This window comes from Adiantum capillus-veneris, chromosome 6 (genome assembly GCF_014529385.1).
Source record: "Adiantum capillus-veneris isolate H3 chromosome 6, ASM1452938v2, whole genome shotgun sequence".
Taxonomy (NCBI): Eukaryota; Viridiplantae; Streptophyta; class Polypodiopsida; order Polypodiales; family Pteridaceae; genus Adiantum; species Adiantum capillus-veneris.
This window is the reverse complement of record NC_140936.1, coordinates 63,315,564-63,334,603: the sequence shown is the minus strand read 5'-3', so window position 1 is coordinate 63,334,603 and position 19,040 is coordinate 63,315,564. Positions and strand designations below refer to the sequence as shown.

Genomic DNA, 19,040 nt, shown 5'->3' with positions numbered 1-19,040 from the left:
CCCATATCCATAGGTGTAACTTTCAATGGAGGTGCAAACAACAATACTGTACTTCTTTTGACTTGCATGCTTCTCACAAAATCCATATGCACACGTGTACACTCCTCCATTTCATGTGGTAAATCTCTTTATCTTGATCCCTAGCCATAGCCTTAGCTGATGCCTTGTCCACAACGATTCCTTACAATGTTTGAATATTTAGTGACAACCTACCAACATTATTTCTTAGTTGCTCCACATGCAGTGCATCCACATCATCCATGTTGTTATTTGCCTTCTGTAATGCAGCCTCTACATCCTTCAGTTGCCTAATGAGCATGTCTATTAGGAGGTTGGTACCTTCATCTTGGTGCACATATGCCTTATTAAATTCAAGCTTCTTGGTACCTTCATGACACTCTCAGAATGCCAAAGCATGCCTGGTTTCAACCATGTTGTAAATTGTGTCTAGATCTGCAAGACATGGTGGACCAAATAAAATATTTTTATGCACATCACCCACTCTAGAGACCGGAGTTTTGTGTGCTTCCTCCATGTGATTTGGTGTCCTGGTCAATTATCAAGAACTCTGCGGGCCATCTCTGCTTCTTTGCGTGCAATTTTCCTCCTCCATATGTGTGATCATACTCTCTGAAAACAAAGCCGAATCGACCTAACTTCATACCATAATTGCTTGGAGGTTCTTCCTACACAGATGTAAACTATGTATAAAACTTGTTTCAAAACTCCTGCTTCACATATTTGCACTTTACTTCACTGCTCCTCTTTCGCATCTCCTTAAATCATTTCAACCATTCTTTGGTTGTGAAATCTGCCTCATTTAGGGATCATGCATCCATTCTTGAGCTGGGAAGGTCATATACTTCATGTGTTTGGGCTTTGTTCATGCAAAAAAATTGTCTCCCTCTCAAAAGACAATTAAGGAGTGCACCAAAAATTTGTCTTCCTCTCAAAAGACACATAAGGAGTGCACCAACTCATCGTGGCTTATACAAAACATGGAAAAAGCTAAGACATGAAAACATGGGTAGCCAACCAATAAAAGTTAAACTAAAAATGCATGAATGCGTAAACATGTAGCACATACATGCATGCTTAAATGCATGCTTGTAGGCCTCTATCCCGGGTTTTAAATGCAGGATTGAATGCATGCATTTAAGATTATCGAGCTTGAGTGTATGCACAAACATGTAGCCTCTAACCCGAGTTTTCTTCAAAGCAAGATTATAAGCTTATGGACCTTAGAAAGAACAATGTACTATGTGTAGAGACAACCAAAATTATTATACATGAATGCACTCATGAACTTGTAATACATAAGGCTTAGAGGTCACAATCAACATAATTTTAGTAAAACAAATGGATGATTGCATAGTAGTACCTCTATGTTGGGAGTGACAACATCTGCCATCCTTGAAGGAGTGGAGGATTTGCATGAAGGAGTAGTGAACACCTTCTTTGTCCTCTTCCTAGGAGGGGATGTGGATGGTGTGGACAAAGGGGAGTCTGAGGGTGGAAGAGAGGGAGATGGAGAATGGATTTTCCTTCTCCTCCCTGTTGACTTTCTTTCCTTTGCTTCAACTGGGGGAGTTGCCAGGCCACCGACGTTGCCCGCTCTCTGCAACCGTCATCGAGCAGGCTTCATGATTGCGCAGTAAGGTGCCATCCCCCGCTACTTTCACACCTCGAGTTTCACCCACATAGTGAAGTTCTATAGGCAATTTAAAAAGAATAAAGCTTTTGAATGATTCAATTCTTAATTTAAAATATTCAAGTGTAATTTATGTTTCCTCACCTAGCTACCAAACATCCCCCCTGCTTGCTATCATCCCCAAAAATAGGTAGCTAGTGTACCACCTATTCATCCATATACCCATCTCCGATTCTAGTGTAGGTTTCTTGAGTACCCACTTTTGGACTTGCAAGGATCTAATCCTCCCATGGAACTACCGTGTCATCATAGGGCTTGTAGGAATATTTCCTTAAACAAAAACCAAAAATTAGCTAGAACATGTGACCCAGATCCCTTTCGATAGAACATGTGACCCACCCAAATCCCTTTTAATCTAAACCATCATTGCAATTTTAATTGGTGGGTGTCTTGATGTCCTTATCTTAGACATATTTGGATGAGTCTAAGGATTACATTTGGGCTAGAAATCCGCAAAATAGACTTTTGCATATGTATTTGAATTTAGTTCCATATTGGACCACCAATGATGCAATTGTGTTTCCATCAAAATGGGTATGGCTGAAAAGAGAGAAGCTTTGGCTCTCAACCGATTCCCCAACTTTAGGATAGTAATGTTGATGATACAAATGGATTTTATTATTTTCTCTTGTGTAAATGGCCACAAATTTCATCAGTCAACACTTGAGAAACCATAAGGGATCTCCTATGTTTGCCATGATTAATGTTGGTGGGTGTGTTCCATCAAGGTTTTTTTTGTTTGAACGCATTCAACCCCATATACCAATCACCATTCTAATAAACTGGGACTTCCAATCCATGGTCCTTAGCTATGTCTTCCACACATAATACATTCCTATGTATCCCATTGGTATAGACTTTAACATGAGAATTTTCACACTGGACTTCAAATGTCACCAAGAATTTGATTGGATGGTGATTCCTTGATGTTTTGGTTTGTTTTTTTCCATAAATTTCCATCATTAGTGTAGATAGTGCCCACCATTATATAAGATATATCAAAGGATGTGTTAAACACTTCCTTCTCTAAGACTAGGTTCATTGGGTCTAACACAAATGGGTTTGCCCTCTCCCTAGAAGACACTCTACTAGCTTGATATCTAGACATGCTTCCCAAAGGAACAAGTGATCTTGATCTCAAATACGTGAAATGAAAATTTAAATGCAGTATTAGAAGTGGATACCAAGACCCAACCAATTACCTGGAATCAACAAATTGTATACTATGGATGTTAGTGATATGACAAATATAGTATTACACCACTCCAACAATTAGCAAGATTTGTACAAACACAAAGAGTGTAGTATAAGCTTCCAAGTGATTAGTATCTCTATTGATGTACATGCATATGATATTCACAAGAGGTTATGTAGTTGAACTTAAATTTTTCTCATTTCCAACTCAAACTTCAAAAATAAATTTATTGAAATAAAAAATATCAAATACCTATCAAACTTCACAAACAAGTAGTTCTCAATGAGATATATGTGGCTGTATATCTGATGGACTCAAACTAGGTCTCACTTATGCTATATAGCTTGTCAAATTTCTCATGTTTTAGTAATATGGCCACTTCAACACTTAAATGGGTTTTCTCCTATTTGATGGACTTAAAATCATCCAAACGACTTCCAAGTAGGATGCACAACATGATATAATGATGTGGGGAACACTTGGGTATTGTCATATCATCTAGAAGCTCAAGGTGGAAAGTATCAAGATACTCTCAGTTGATGAATTTTCACAGGATGTTCCCAATTGTGGTATACACATACAATCTACAATGCACCTATACAAATTGAGTCAAATAATAAAAATATTAAGGTCATCAAATTAGAAAAATTAATACAAAACCCCAAGTAGTTTTTCAAATTTTGGTAAGTTTAGACCATTTTTTCGTTTTAAGGCTTTTCTTGTCTCTTTGTTGTGTGGTAAAATGCACCCAGTGGGGTGGATACAAGGAGAAGCAGTAGGGATCAGCCTCCTTGCTACTATATCACTTGTCTAGGTATCTCAATACATGCCAAAGATACAAGGAGAAGCACTAGGGATCGACCTCCTTGCTACTATGTCACTTGTGCAAGTATCTCAATAGATGCCAAAGTGCTCAAAAAATATATCATTTTGCAAATGATATACTATCCAAATGTGGACAAAGTGGTATCAATAGAGTGTAATGATTGCACACTATACCAAGGTATGGTCCAAATCTCAAAAAATATCTAGTGGTGGTATCAAATGTGCTTATGTCCTAGGGGGTCCACCCTTCAAAAATACCTCTACCTGGTGTATTCAAGAGGTATCTACAAATTAAATCCCTACAAACACACACACACACACACACACACACACATTTCACCATGAATTAAAGGACCCTCTTCTTTCATAAACATATAAGTTTTTTTTTTTTTTTTTTACTTTCATTTTTTAAACCTCTCTTACACATGTAATGTAATGTTGTAACTTTGAAATATAAAAAATGTCTCTAGGTGAGCTCACGTGCTACACTTACATATTTTTCATTGGACAAACACCCCCCCCCCCCCCCCCCCCCCCAAAAAAAAAAAGAAAAAAAAAAAGGTTTTTGCTAGACTAGATAGTACTCATGTGTCAAGTACTCTCTTCTAAGCATAAGTGGCCACCGAATGAGATTTTTTTTAAAAGTAATGAATGAGATACTTTACTTAAGTTTAACACTTTTTTCTAGCTCAACTACAACTGGGGTGAAATCTAACAAATATTTTGTCAAATGTCAAACGTCAAATGTCAAATGAAAGCATATATCATGAATCTTGCATCAACAAACATATATCATCTCATCATCCAAATTGAATATAAAAGCTATGGTAGAATGATCAGAGTTATGGCAAATGAGCCCAAGATTTCCTAGCCACATACCAATCTAGGTACTTGTTAGAAACTTTCAATCCTATGATCTAACATATGCAACATGTTTATAGCTATCCCAATCTATACTTCAAATTGAAGTAATACAAGTATAGTTGACAAAATAAGCAAAAAACACTCTTAGACGAGAGATTTTCAATCATAGACAAAGTGGTTAGCTTTGTAAAATTAGCAATAATTTGTAGAGCTCAACAAGAGGAAGCGTGATGTTTAATCCCATTAGCATCAGAGAAGCATACAATGCATAACAAAGCCACACAACAGCTCAACTTTTGCATAGAGAACCCCCGTGATCTCCTCTCCATTCAAAGGTTATAATAATCTTACAAAAATGAGTTTTATACCCCAAAAGCTCAAAAATATGGTTGTCAATTATGTGAATTAGTAGTTTAAATAATCTAAGATATTGTAGCTTTCTCATAAATCTGTATCCTACATATCTACACCAAATATGGCTCTCAAATAAGCCATCAACTTAATAATTATGCAAAAATGAGTCTTTGCATGTCGATCATGGCCAAATTTTGGATTCCTTTTGGAGCAAAACTGGCCTAAAGCCTCATCTGACATACATATCTCATGCACTGATCCAACATCCTTTGCTCCAAGGAATCTTTGAGGAATTTTGCAACATTTTTTTTATGAAAGGGCCTCTTTCATTAAACCCTCATGAAAGCATAACCTCAGATGGATTTGACCCCTAAATCTTCTATTGGTTGTCCCATGCTACTCTTGATCAACCTCTCGGATTCCATTAATTCGTGGTCATACGTCTTCTTCACAGTTATCTAACTAATCTTGTTCTTGGGGTATTCACTAAAGGGTACCACATGGTGGCGTGTGAGTGTACAATACGGGGGTTTTGTAAGGCAAAAAGTATAAATTTTACAAACGTCGGAATCATATATAGGGGTAAAAAAGGCAATTTTGGTGCATGCAGGTGACAAAGTCTCCTTATTACCACTAGTGAATCCCTCGGAATCTCATTCTACCAAAGTACTTTTCCTCACCAAAGTTTACTTTCCTCTCAACGTTAAGCAACATGTACTCATCAAAACATTAAGAGGCAACAAACAAAAGATCCTCCTTCTGAAATGCACTATGCTTCATTACTTGATATCCCAATTGTACTCTCTGAGTCCACCGTAAGTGCTATGCACGTGTCATAGATCTCCCACGTGGATTGCTCATTTCGTCAATGTTGGAACAATATAGGATGCATTTGACCTCACTTTAGCCCATATTTGGCAACATATTAAGGGCCAATAAATCCCCTGTATCTTTATTCTTCATTGGCTTTAGACTTTGAGCACCAAGGATCCCAATTTTGAAGAGTCCTAAGGGTTTTTCCACAGTTGATTAGTAGTAGGTCTAACATCAGGGCTCACATAAGTTGCTACCTTCATAACTAGTGTCCCCTTCAAAGCATGGCCTTAGATGTATTCAACCCCTAAACCTATTGCTACAGCCTTTTCGGTTTTCTTGTGATGTAGTTGGAGATGGTGGAAGCACATTGCCGAGAGAGAGAGAGAGAGAGAGAGAGAGAGAGAGAGAGAGAGAGAGAGGCGCGAAGGGGGCGAGGGGGGTGTTCTTCATCCCCGTGTGTTATTTGTTTTCTTCTAAAGGCAAAAGGGGTGTGTGTGGGCATCCCCTACAAGAAAGACTACGAGTGAAGTTGGGAACTAGATGGAACTTGGAATCCAATTTGTGAGGTGAGAGGAAGTTGTAAAGAGAATGTTTGCGCATTCATAGACAAGAAAATCTTTACAAAAAGTATTTTCTTTTGTTATAAATTAAATACAATTAATAAAATTCACGTACTTTTATGGTTGACACTATATAGTTACGAGAAAAAATGTTGAAGAATTAGGAGACATTGTTATGTGCATTCTTTTGAGTGAAGGATATTCTAATGAAAAAACTATCCTCAGAGTATGTGCTGATTAGGTTTAGAAACTCTAGAGAGGATGGCCCAAGGCTCTAAGAAAGAGATGGAAAGGTAGGCGGGCTCTCAGTAGTAGGTGAAGGTTGGTAAGCTAATTATAAAAGAAATTCTTCAGATTTAGAGAGGCAAAATGGCCTTTTTATACTCTATTTCTATAAGACATCTTGTTTGTACCTATGCATACCAGTATATTACATAGTATGTGACATGACATACCTATAACATACATTTGTTGAGATGGTGGTGTCTCTCTCTCTCTCTCTCTCTCTCTCATACACACACACACACACACACACACACACCTACATGCATATCTATGCAAAATCAATGGTTTCATGTAAATGTAGTGGTGACATGACATACATAGAACATACATTTGTTGAGATGGTGCTATGTTTTACACACACACACACACACATACATGCATGCATGCCTATATACATATGTATCTATATATCGATGGTTTCACCCATTCAACTGGTGAAATTTGAACTCACTTCGTCTGCAATGCACTATCTAAACTATTGTTTGCAGAGTCACATTAAATTGCTTGCTTAACCAATAAAAAAGAATTAATCGGCTCACTGAGACACACTAGAATGGTACATATATGTGTGTGTATATCGACGCCTTCGAGTCTCGGCCATTCCACAAGGGAGGTCGAGGCTTTCGAGCTGATTCAAGCTACAGAGGTTCAGCATAGTCACCCAAGTGTCATGCTTAGCTAGTTCAAGAGAATTGGATGGCACATTGATGCATATAAGAATCTATGCAAGGTAAACATGGTACGGATGTATGTAGATCAGAGTGTACGAGAATGCATGCATGGCATGGCACTTTGTACAACATTCTCATTATCATGAGAAAAAAAAATATGCATAGAATAAAACCTTTGGATTTGTTTTGTTGTGGGGGTATCTGAGGTAGGTAGGAAAAGGGGCCTACTTTAAGCATGTGCAGAGAAAAAAGCAAAAGCTTTAGGAAAGGAAAAGGAAAGGGAGGGAATAAAAGGTTCAAGGAAAAGGCAGTCAAACCTGGTCGTCCGGACAAGGGTAGCCAGGCTTTCTTTTCTTGTAACGGTGTCCGGACAAAGCTGGTCTCACCAGTTTTATAAAAGAATTTGGCTGACCAAAATAGGGAATGTCAAACTTCAAAGGCTCCGTTAAAGCCTAAAGGCTAAAGGCACCCACTAAAAAGCAAGATATCCAGATAACGGTTTGACCCTTCAAATTTTTAATTGTGATGCAAGTTGTAACTTGCCTATACTGGGCTACAAAGAGAGCCTCGAGCATACTCATAATGAACCTATAAAAATTATATATTCCTATTATTGTTGACCAATCATGTCACATGGTCCGTAAAAGTAGCGTTAACAAAAACCAGGTTGGTGTGAGACCACAGGAACTACCGCATGCTCATCATCACCCATCCATACTCCTAAATAGGCAGTTTGACCCTTGATTAGGAGACCCCTTGACAATGCATGCATGATTGGCACTTTGCCGGGGCGTGCCCTCATAGTCGTACCCTTGGCTTAACCATGTGGTCTCCCTAACATCTTTAAGTTAATTCTACAATAGTCTACTTAGTGACTCATTTATGAGCATTGAGCTTTTACGTGAAAGAGGTCCATAATTATTACATTATTGACATTAACCAACCTAATTATTGTATCCTTAATCCTTCTCATAGTAGGTAGAAGTGTAGTCCTATCATCTCAGAAGAGAAGCATATAATTATATGCTGAGTTATTGACCTAACTTTGGATGATGGTTAATGAGACTAGGGCTTGTTTTAGCATTATCTTTCCTACACTATTTGCATCCCCATGTGTGTGCATTGTGCATCCCCATGTGTGTGTACATATTTTTAGAGCCTCAAGAAGCTCAAAGGAATAACCTCAATGATGAGAAAAAGAGAGCTCATGGAAATGTGTGTGCCTTTGTCCTTTGCTGTCGCCAGCACACTTCCTCCCACACATTCACATTTGACCCTTCATTGAGGTCTTCCTTGGGGGTCTTAAGATGGATACATCACGATTCACCAAGAGATCCCCAAGACAAAGTTGGATGGTTGTACCTTATTTTCAAGCTCCAAATTTTGGCTCTTTGCTCTAGCAACTTCTTTCTTTGATTTTTCAAACAAGAAATCTTGAAAAAATATATATATATCTCATGAACAACTCTCAAGAGTCCCTTTTTTTTTTCTTTTTTTGCAAAACTCACAATTGTGAGTGGATAGTATTAAGAACATCAGAAATATACACCAACCTCGAGCTCGGACCGAGCCTTGAGGGTCAAAGGATTACAAGTTTTCTGCTTGACATAGAGACCACAACTACTCCTAGGCTTTACTTATTACAAGATGTCATGTATTGTTCTAGACCAGCCCTCTGAGGCTTGTTTGCCTCCGATCATGTGGATCGTCACTCTGCGTGGTCTCTTGTATTATTTCACCAAAGCTTGCCACAGCCAACTCTCTCTCTCTCTCTCTCTCTCTCTCTCTCTCTCAAGAGTCCTTAAAAAATGAACGTTTTACAAAACCTTATAAGGTTATGAAAGAAAAGGGGCCTTTTACTTCATGGTGAAGTGTGTGTATAGATGGGTTTTATAAATACCTCTTTGAACGTATGTGTTATACGCATTTTTGAAAGGTGGACCCACTGGTGTATGTGGTGCTAGTATTGAGTGACAACATTTAAAAATCCACTTGGAAAAAGTTCGAAAAAGCGCAAAATCCATTGCTTAAAGATTTTCTCTAAGTAAAGGTACAACCACCGTACATGTTCCAAGCTCCTTCTCCTTAACTCAAGGTCACTTTCCATTGAGGTTATGGGCATGTACATGATGAAAATATGCCAAATATCTACGCATCAACTTCCTTGAATTGCATGGGAGGCAAGAAAGAACGTTCTCAAGATAGATAAAAGCAAATATATTTTTCTGAGGATGGATAGATACCAAGAATTGGGTTGGAAGATGGCATGGAGCTCAAGAGTTTTAGCACCTTGCCTTGCTTGAATGATACACTTTAGATCAAAAATTTCCAACTTGAACCATTTTGAGATCTTCAAACTTTCTTTCTCAATCACTTTATGGGCTCTCAGTTGCAAATGTCTTCTACACTCTCAATCTACCTCTCTCTATATCGTTGTAGTCTTTCCTATCTCTACCTCTCTCCTTATCCATGGCACTCCAGCTCTCTCCCCATCTCTATTTACCTTTTCCTATGTCTACCTCTACCTAAAGGGAAAGGAGACTCATTGTACATTTGGTTTTGGTTTCGTGGATCATAGTTGGCATGTAGTGGATGGTAATCAGCCACACTACTATACTTACTCTCACTCTGTTCTCTCTACCTATACCTCCACCTCTCTATTTCTTAATCTACGTGTAAGTCTCTAGCTTCCTCTCTCTCTCTCTCTCTCTCTCTCTCTCATATATATATATATATATATATATATCCATTTCACTCTCTTCACCTCAACCTATCTCTCTCTGTTTCTCAATCTCCATTGAAATATTTTAAAGGTCATTTAGAGGAGGGCATTGGAAGAAATTCTATTTCTCTCTCTATAATGTTTGTATAAAATGGACTCGTGCTTACTGAGTATGTCCAAAAGGACAGCTAGCTCGAGGGATGCATTCTTCATCCCCTATATAACATGCAGTTGTGGGATAATTAAAAAAATCATTTTTTGACATGTTTGAATGAATAAAATGATCCCTTATTTTAGGAAATTTTTTCCAAAATTGAACATAAAAATCCTTTGTTTTAATGTATGTCTTTTAAATTCCCTATTTTTTGGCATTTTAAAACCCCTCCCACTCAATTCACGTGGTACATCAACATGATTATATAGTGCACCCCTCCAGACAATTACACACTTTGAAAAGTGAACCTAACTTCTCGTACTTTTTAAAATGGAAACCTTTTCATTCAATGCAAATGTCTTTTTCATGAAGTTGATGCCACTCATTCAATAAAGCTTTGGGTGTCAATAAAATAGTAAAAATTCATGAAACTTTCAAGTAGTGCTAGATTCTAAAGCTTTTAACACCACAAAAATCTAAAAGATGTATGTCTACTTGCCTCGTTCCAACACCCACAGAGGAAGAAAATACCAAAAATCCCTTTTAAAGGGGCACTAGTTGACTAGCGCATTAAGGCCATTCTGAGAGAGAGAGAGAGAGAGAGAGAGAGAGAGAGAGAGAGATAGAGAGAGAGAGAGAAGGAAGCTAGCGAGCTAGAGAGTTGAGAGAGATACTAAATAGAGGTGGAGAGTAGAGAGAGGTGAAGTGAGAGAGTAGAGAGGTGAGGAAAGGGAAAGGAAAATAGAGATACCAAGAGAGATAGAAAAACGATGGACTAGATGTGTTTGTGTGTGTGTGTGTGTGTGAGAGAGAGAGAGAGAGAGAGAGAGAGAGAGAGAGAAATAGAGAGAAATTTGGAGTAAAGGCACTATTTCTACTTTATGGTACATGCGAAACAAAGAAAAAATTAGAGAAAGATAGGCTAAGAGATAGAGAGGTAAATTTAGAGTTAGAGAGGTAAGAAGAGGGAAAGGGAAAATGAGAAGTTTAGAGAGGGAATGAGAGAGAAATACAAATAAAGGGAGAGTGACAAAAAGAGATAGAAACAAAGTAGAGAACATTAGGACATTTTGGAGGCCTTTTAGAAGAGAGAGAAAATAGAGATATAGGGAGATAGATAAAGAGAGTAGAAAGCATTAGGACATTTCAAAGGCCTTTTAGAAGAGAGAGAAAAAAGAGCTCCTTCAATGAGAGAAGAGCAAACATTACGTAGAAAAACAGGTTGATATTAAAAAAAAAAAGAAAAAGTGGTCATCTACTCATTCAATGATCTATCAGTTCTTGAAAACGGTCATCTTTTCACTCAATGCAGGTGTCTTTTCCACGAGGTAGGTGTCACTTACTCAATATGACAAGAAAATTAAAAAAATTCATGAAATTGTCTACCACTAGATTGGTAACATGACACTTTAATTGTGTTCTCTTAACTCAACAACTTCCTATAATTATTTCTTGAGATGCCAAGGAGGTTCTAAAGTGATTTATATCCACAAAGCTAGCTTATGACCTGGAAAAAACTTGGAATTTTTTGGGATTATTGTTTTCACCTTTAGAGTTGCGTTTGAATAACATTTTTATACCTAACTCGAGCCAAAAAATATTTGTTGTTTTTGGGCAATTTTCATGAAATTGACATTGGATCACTCTAAAATACAACTTAGTGACCTCTAAAGTTATACATAGCTAGCATAGCTAGTTCTATAAAGGTGTTTTTGTGCTTCTATAAAATGGAAAGCCTATGTATTAGAAGCTATGGTCCATTTATAGAAAATTCATTATGCTTATTTGCTAGTACAATTCACATTTTAATGAATATTTTGGAAGTGTCTCTGTTATCAAAAGGAAATTTTGAGAATGTTTATGGACTCCTCACCATGTATGTCTTCTTTGTTGAGTTTTGGGACACATAATATCCTAAACAACAAACAACACAAAGACAGAAGTGATTTTCCATCTTACCACATATCATACTCATTTGGATTTAATACTAGGTTGTCAACTTGATAGGTTTATATGCCATATAGAATGCCACATTATGAGAGCCATTTTTCATCAGTGCAACTTTTGCACTTCATAGATGTGTTCCAAATTGTCTTAGAAAGACATGTTTTGATGCTTGAACATGAAAGTAAAGAACCAAAGTGTGTAAAGTGGAGGTATTCACAAAGATAATGATGGGCATACACATATAAACATTTATGATAGGTCAGCAGATTGAAAAAAATACACCTTTTTTGTAGTTAATCCTATGTTCAAAAGAAAATTATTGAGCCTGCAACAACTACCATAGACTTTGGTCAAGAACTCATTAACGTTTATGAGAAAAATAGGCTCATTGTCTAGAGTTCTTTTACCTTGTTTAAAATGGGGTTCATAGGTCAGATTGAGAACTCTTTTGGCTTTGAGCTCTCTTGATAACCATGCAGTCATGATAAAGTGGAGGTATTCACAAAGATAATGATGGGCGTACACATATAAACATTTATGATAGGTCAGCAGATTAAAAAAAATACACATTTTTTGTAGTTAATTTTATGTTCAAAAGAAAATTATTGAGCCTACAACTACCATAGACTTTGGTCAAGAACTCATTAACGTTTACGAGAAAAATAGGCTCATTGTCTAGATTTCTTTTACCTTGTGTAAAATGGGGTTCATAGGTCACATTGAGAACTCTTTTGGCTTTGAGCTCTCTTGATAACCATGCAGTCATGATCAAGAGTTGTGAGTGTTTCTTATTTTTCTCACATTATGTGTGGTGTTAGCTTTGGACTAAGGTAAGGATATCTACAAACACATACATATGATATGAGTATTTGATTTTTTTCTTCCAAAACCGTGAAAGGAAATTAATATGCTATGCTAGGTTACCAAACTTATGCTAGTAGTGGTAGAATTTGAAGTTTCTGACACCATTAATGCATTTGAAACTCCCAAAAATCTTAAAAAAAAGATGTCTTCTTGTCCCGTTAATACAGATAGAGGTAGATGGATATCAAATGAAAAAAAGATAGTGTAATATTATTTTGTAATTTAAAAACTTTATATTTCTTGAAAACACTAGAAAAAAAAGAACTCTAATTTGTAATTTAGAATCTACATATTATTACTTCAAAAAGGTAGGACACAAAAAAATATAGATAGAAGTAATTAGAAATAGAATAAAAAGCAAGCACAAAAGAAATACATTGACATATCAAGCTTTAAATAAATAGAAAAAAGGAGATGGACATTAAAAATAGAAAAAGAAATTGTATGATTAAATATAAATTAATAGATAGAAAATAGATTAAGATAGACATATACAAATAGATACATAAACTCATTGATAAATGTAAAAGGATTAAATAGATGTAGAGTTCAAAGTAACTCATGTACATATTTCCTTTTAGTGATGGATAGCTCTATTCACATGCTATGGAAGTACAAATGTATCCTGCTCATCCATCCACATCCGCCTAGAGTTCACTTTAACTAGTCCATGCCATCTTTGTGCACACTTACATTGGAACCAATAGTAATAACCTTGAATCACTTGCATCAAAAATAAAAATATCAAATTTTCTAAAGCTAATCATCTGTCCACACCCGACTACAGTTCACTTGAACTAGTCCACTCCATCTTTGTGCACGCTTGCTTTAGAACCACTAATAATAACCTTGAATCACTTACATCAAAAATAAAAATATAAAACTTTTTAAGATGTCTTGCATGTAGTCAAAGTAGTTAAGCTAGCTAATCTATGTATTGTCATCCCTAGCACTACTCCGAATTTCTTGGACAAAAGTTGCCCTAACACCATTGTCAAAGGTGACCCCTCGTGTCATAAAAACTAATATGTAATACTCCCAAGTGATTTTATCATGTTAAACTGATCATTTAATATGAGGAAGTACTAGGGGAGTAAAAGCTAGAATATTGGTAAGGCTGCTAGACCGATCTCTGTCAGGGATCCAAAGGAGGGAAAATAGGGATCCAAAGGGGGACAATCTGCAAACGAGCAATGTGCTTCAATGGGATTAAAAGACCTAAGTTTCAACCCCATTAAGACTTCCATAGGTTAAAGTTCATAATTTTAATCGTATAGTCCATAGGCCAATAAAGTAGGGAAAATATTGGATGGTCATGGGAAGACTAAAAAGGCTTCCCACATCCCTAGGAAGGAGGGGGCAAGTCCTTCACTACAAGAGGCTATTCATATTAGCGACGCTCACACAGCGACGCTAAAAAAAAATTTCCCGACGTCGCTATGAGCGTCGCAAATTTCCAAAGAAATTTGCGACGCTTATAGCGACGCCGACTGGGCTAAAAAAATAACAGAGCGCGCCCAAAAACTCAGATCTCAGATCTGAGTTTTTCGGCGCCCTCAAGCAAGGAGCAGGTAACGCTCTCCCTCCCTCTCTCTCTCTCTCTTTTTCTTCTCCACACACACACACACAAACACACACACACACACGAGGAGAGGAAGGAGAGCCAAGTATGCTCCTTCCCTCTCCTCACTCTCATGTTCCCTTCCCCTCTTTCTCTCTCCCTCTCTCTCTCTCTCTCACACACATACACACACACACATAGTGTTTTTGAGAGAGAGAGAGAGAGAGAGAGAGAGAGAGAGAGAGAGAGAGAGAGAGTACAAACATAAACAAAAACGCACACACACATACATAAACAAAGAATGCACACACACATTGAGAGAGGAAAAGAGAGAGAGAGCATGCATAAACAAAAAACGCACGCATTGAGAGAGGAAAAGAGAGAGAGAACATGCATAAACAAAAAACGCACACATTGAGAGAGGAAAAGAAAGAGAAAACATGCATACGATCCAAAAAAACGCACACACATTGAGAGAGAAACTAATTTAACGTCGTAGGAAACTAATTAAAATTAAAAGACCTAAAGATCTAGCCGACGAGGAGTTGAACTCAAGACCTATTATTCAAGAGGGAAATGGCATAACCAATCTATCATACTTGGCATGGGTGATAGAAAGGTTATACCATTTATCTCTTTTTATTGGCACACACATCCACACACGCGCACACACACAAGAAGAAGAGAGTTATAACGTCGTAAGAAACTATCCTAAAAGACGTTAAAGATTAGGTTAGATGTAGACTTACGTTAAATTAGATTTAGGTTTATTTAAGTTAAATTAGATTAGATTTAGGTTTATTTTTAATTAGATTTACGTTTATTTACGCTAGATTTAGATTTACGTTATATTAGATTAGATTTAGGTCTCCATAGACTGCGATGCCTGCATGAAGCGGGTGAAGAAAGCCCTCAATGGAATATAGGGTATTGCTGCCTTCACTCATGGTGGGCTCCGTCGATCCAAAAGTACTGGTGAAATGTCTTCAGAAGATAGGGAAGAAGGTGGATCTTCAGGGCAGCAAGAGCCACTACATCCCCGACACAATGACCATCTAGACAACCTCTAGTCATTCAACAGCAACTTCAAAGTTAGTCACAAGAGCAAGAACGGTCTAAAGGGCCAATTGCTGTCGTCAGATGTGGATGGAGATGAGGCAGCGTCACCGCCGGAAGTTAACTCTCACATCTTTAGTGATGAGAATGCCAACTCTTGCCGAGTTATGTGAAAAATTATGTGTTAAATCAGTTTTAAGGTTCTTATAATCCCTGTTAGTTTAGTTCTTTGTTTTTAATATAACATAATTTACGTTAGATTTAGATTTATGTTATATTAGATTAGACTTGGGTTTATTTAGGTTTACACACACACACACACACACACACACACACACACACACACACACACACACACACAAGAAGAAGAGAGTTTTAACGTCGTAGGAAACTATCCCAAAAGACGTTAAAGATTAGGTTAGATGTAGACTTACGTTAAGTTAGATTTAGGTTTATTTTTAGTTAGATTTACGCTTATTTACGTTAGATCGAGTCCACGCAAGAATTACTTACGGTTTAGGGTTTAGAGTTAGACGAATAGTGAAAAGATCTACTGTGAAAAGATGTTAAGATGCTGTGAAGTGCTACAGCTAGAGAAGAGGCAAAGGGGTTTTATCCACTACATGCAGTATCATGTAGACGTGGGTCTGTAGATTTCTTGTACCCAGAAATATAGGTATTGACCAATAAAGACGAGATTATAACCCGGTGGTTCTGATCTCCGTGCACCTCTAGACCGAGGTGTGCGGGGATTGGACATGACTAGAGAATGTGAGGTAAAGAGAGAGAGAGAGAGAGAGAGAGAGAGAGAGAGAGAGAGAGAGAGAGAGAGAGAGAGAGAGAGAGAGAGAGAGAGAGAGAGATAAGACGAAGAATGCCAATAGAAGATTTTTATCCTCATTATGAGTAGTGACGAGGATGTGGGACCGTCCAACCGAAACACCTATCTCTCAACGAGGGTCTTATGTCCTTGTAATCAATGCAAGCATGCTGTGCGACGGACAAGACGTGTTTCTTTGCAGCATGTTCGCGAATTTGGCGAGTTCGATCCATCTATTATAGATCGAGTTGTTGCCAATTATAACTCGTCGGACTCTGACGCTGGCCAACAAGCAGCAATCTTGCAACCCAATAGACGTGTTCGCAGGCGCTTTGGTCAAGCAGCATATGTGAGGCCACAAGATGTAGCCTCTGACAGCTCGGGGGATGATCATGCAGAGCACATTCCCAACGAGGCAATGTTTGAGCCCAAGATTGATGAAATGATTGAGACGATCATGGATTCAGAAAGGCTTATCTATGATGATATGAAAAGTGAAGCCGATACGCCATTGTATAATGGAGCACGTATGTCTAGATTGAAAGCACTCCTGGTTCTTCTCAACATGCAGGCAAAGTTTGGATGGAGTGACACTAGCGTCACATCGCTTTTCAGGTGATCTATTACAATTAGTTTACTTTAATAAAACTCTAAATGTATAATGATCTGATAGATTTTTACACGACTGTATCGTATTTTTATGTTGTGTAGATTGCTTAAAGAGCACATACTACCAGCTGACAATGTGATGCCAGATTCCCGAGATGAAGCAAGAAAGATTTTGCAAAACTTGGGGATGGATTACAATTCTATCCACGCTTGTCCTAATGACTGCATTCTTTTTAGAGGGGAATACATAGACATGGAGAAGTGTCCGAAATGTGATTCTGAAAGATATCGAGTAGATCTCCACGGGACAAAAATTCCACAAAAGGTTTTGCGACATTTTGCTCTGCTTCCTCGCATCAAGCATTTCTTCGAATGTAAGTCCATGGCCGCCCTAGCATCATGGCATGAGGAGAATAAATCTTCGGATGGTGTGCTACGAATTCCTGCAGATTGCGCAGCCTGGAAACATATAGATGGAACATGGTCGGATTTTGCCAGGGAAGCTCGAAATTTGCGCTTAGGCCTGGCTATGGATGGCGTAAATCCATTTGGTCAAAGATCAACATCTTACAGTGTATGGCCCGTTGTCATCGTCAACTACAACATTCCCTCGTGGTTGACTACGAAGAAGGGGCACCTATGGCTAAGCTTGATTGTGCCAGGGCGATATAAAGTGGAGAATATGGATGTGTATCTTCGTCCACTATTGGAAGAGCTATAACAATTGTGGATTGGCATAGAGGTGGTGGATATGAGACGACACACAGGACGACGGAATGCTTTGATCAGAGGCATTCTAATGTGGACCATGCATGAATATCCCGGGCTAACAGAATGCTCAGGTGATCTATTGACACTCCTCACTCAGACACTGTAAATCTTGTTTTTTCCCATAGTTGATCTATTATCATGTGTATACATGAAGGGCTTCAAACAAGCGGATACAGAGCATGTGTCACATGTGGACCTAGACTAAATGCACGTAGGGCGCCCTCACTGAAGAAGCAAATCTACGAAGGTCATCAAGCATATCTTCCAGAGAATCATGTGTTACGCGACGGCTTTTTGGGAAGAGAGCCACCAAGGATGTCTGCACAAGCATGGTTAGAGCAGAAGGAGATGTGCGATGACGGATTGCCTCCAGGGATGAAGAGACTATCTCTATGGTACGAGTTACCATACTGGCCCCGACTCATGATCAATCACTTGCTCGATCCAATGCACATATTCAAGAATGTGGGTAATCTACTATGGGACCATCTGACCGGCAAGAAAGATACTTTGGGAGCCAGAGTTGACCTTAGAAATGTGGATCGTATGGAGCAATATTGGCCGCAAACAGTGTCTGATGGATCGATAAAACTCCCTAAAGCACCATGGATTTTCACAGGAGCCCAAGAACGCAAAGTAAAAGAGACCATTCGATCCTTGCGGACCCCCACTGGCGTAATGCACTCGCTCCGAACGTGTTTTACCAAAGACAGAAAGCTTACCGGTTTGAAGTCACACGATTGGCATAAAATGTGTCAGGTACGTTCATAGTGGACTTTAATATCATTGCATAAAATGTGTACTTTAATATCATTGCTGCACATACTTTACAGTTTATTTTACTGGTTGCCATTGAGGGATGTTTGTCTCTCGACATCCGTAACACAATCTACAAACTTGCAAAGCTGGTGCAATGGATCTCACAAAAGGAGATCAACGTAGACTCCATACCATTCGCCAAACTAAATGCTGCGGAGCTTGTGTGCATGTTTGAGAAACATTTTCCTACTACCATGCTAACCATTCAGGTGCATCTTCTTGTTCACATAGTTGATGAGGTGGAAATAGCTGGCACAGTTCATTCCAGATGGATGTTCTTCTTAGAACGTTTCATGAAAACGCTTAAGGGATATGTGCATCAAAAGGCAGGTCCGGAGGGTAGCATGGCAGAAGGTTGGTTGGTATTAGAGTCCCTAGTGTACATTGGAGAGTGGCTAGACGGATTTGATAAAGCCCGGGACACGCTATGGCGAAC

General features: G+C 38.3%; 1 protein-coding gene across 1 annotated transcript in view; it reads left to right on the top strand.

The window, feature by feature from the left end:
* Positions 1 to 1,385: 1,385 nt before the first annotated feature.
* Positions 1,386 to 19,040, top strand: part of LOC147455613 (uncharacterized) — a 68,136-nt gene continuing 50,481 nt past the window's right edge. The window contains exon 1 of the mRNA XM_086513731.1: positions 1,386 to 1,654. Coding sequence (XP_086369857.1) covers positions 1,386 to 1,654 — 269 coding nt within the window. The remainder of the gene's footprint in view (positions 1,655 to 19,040) is intronic.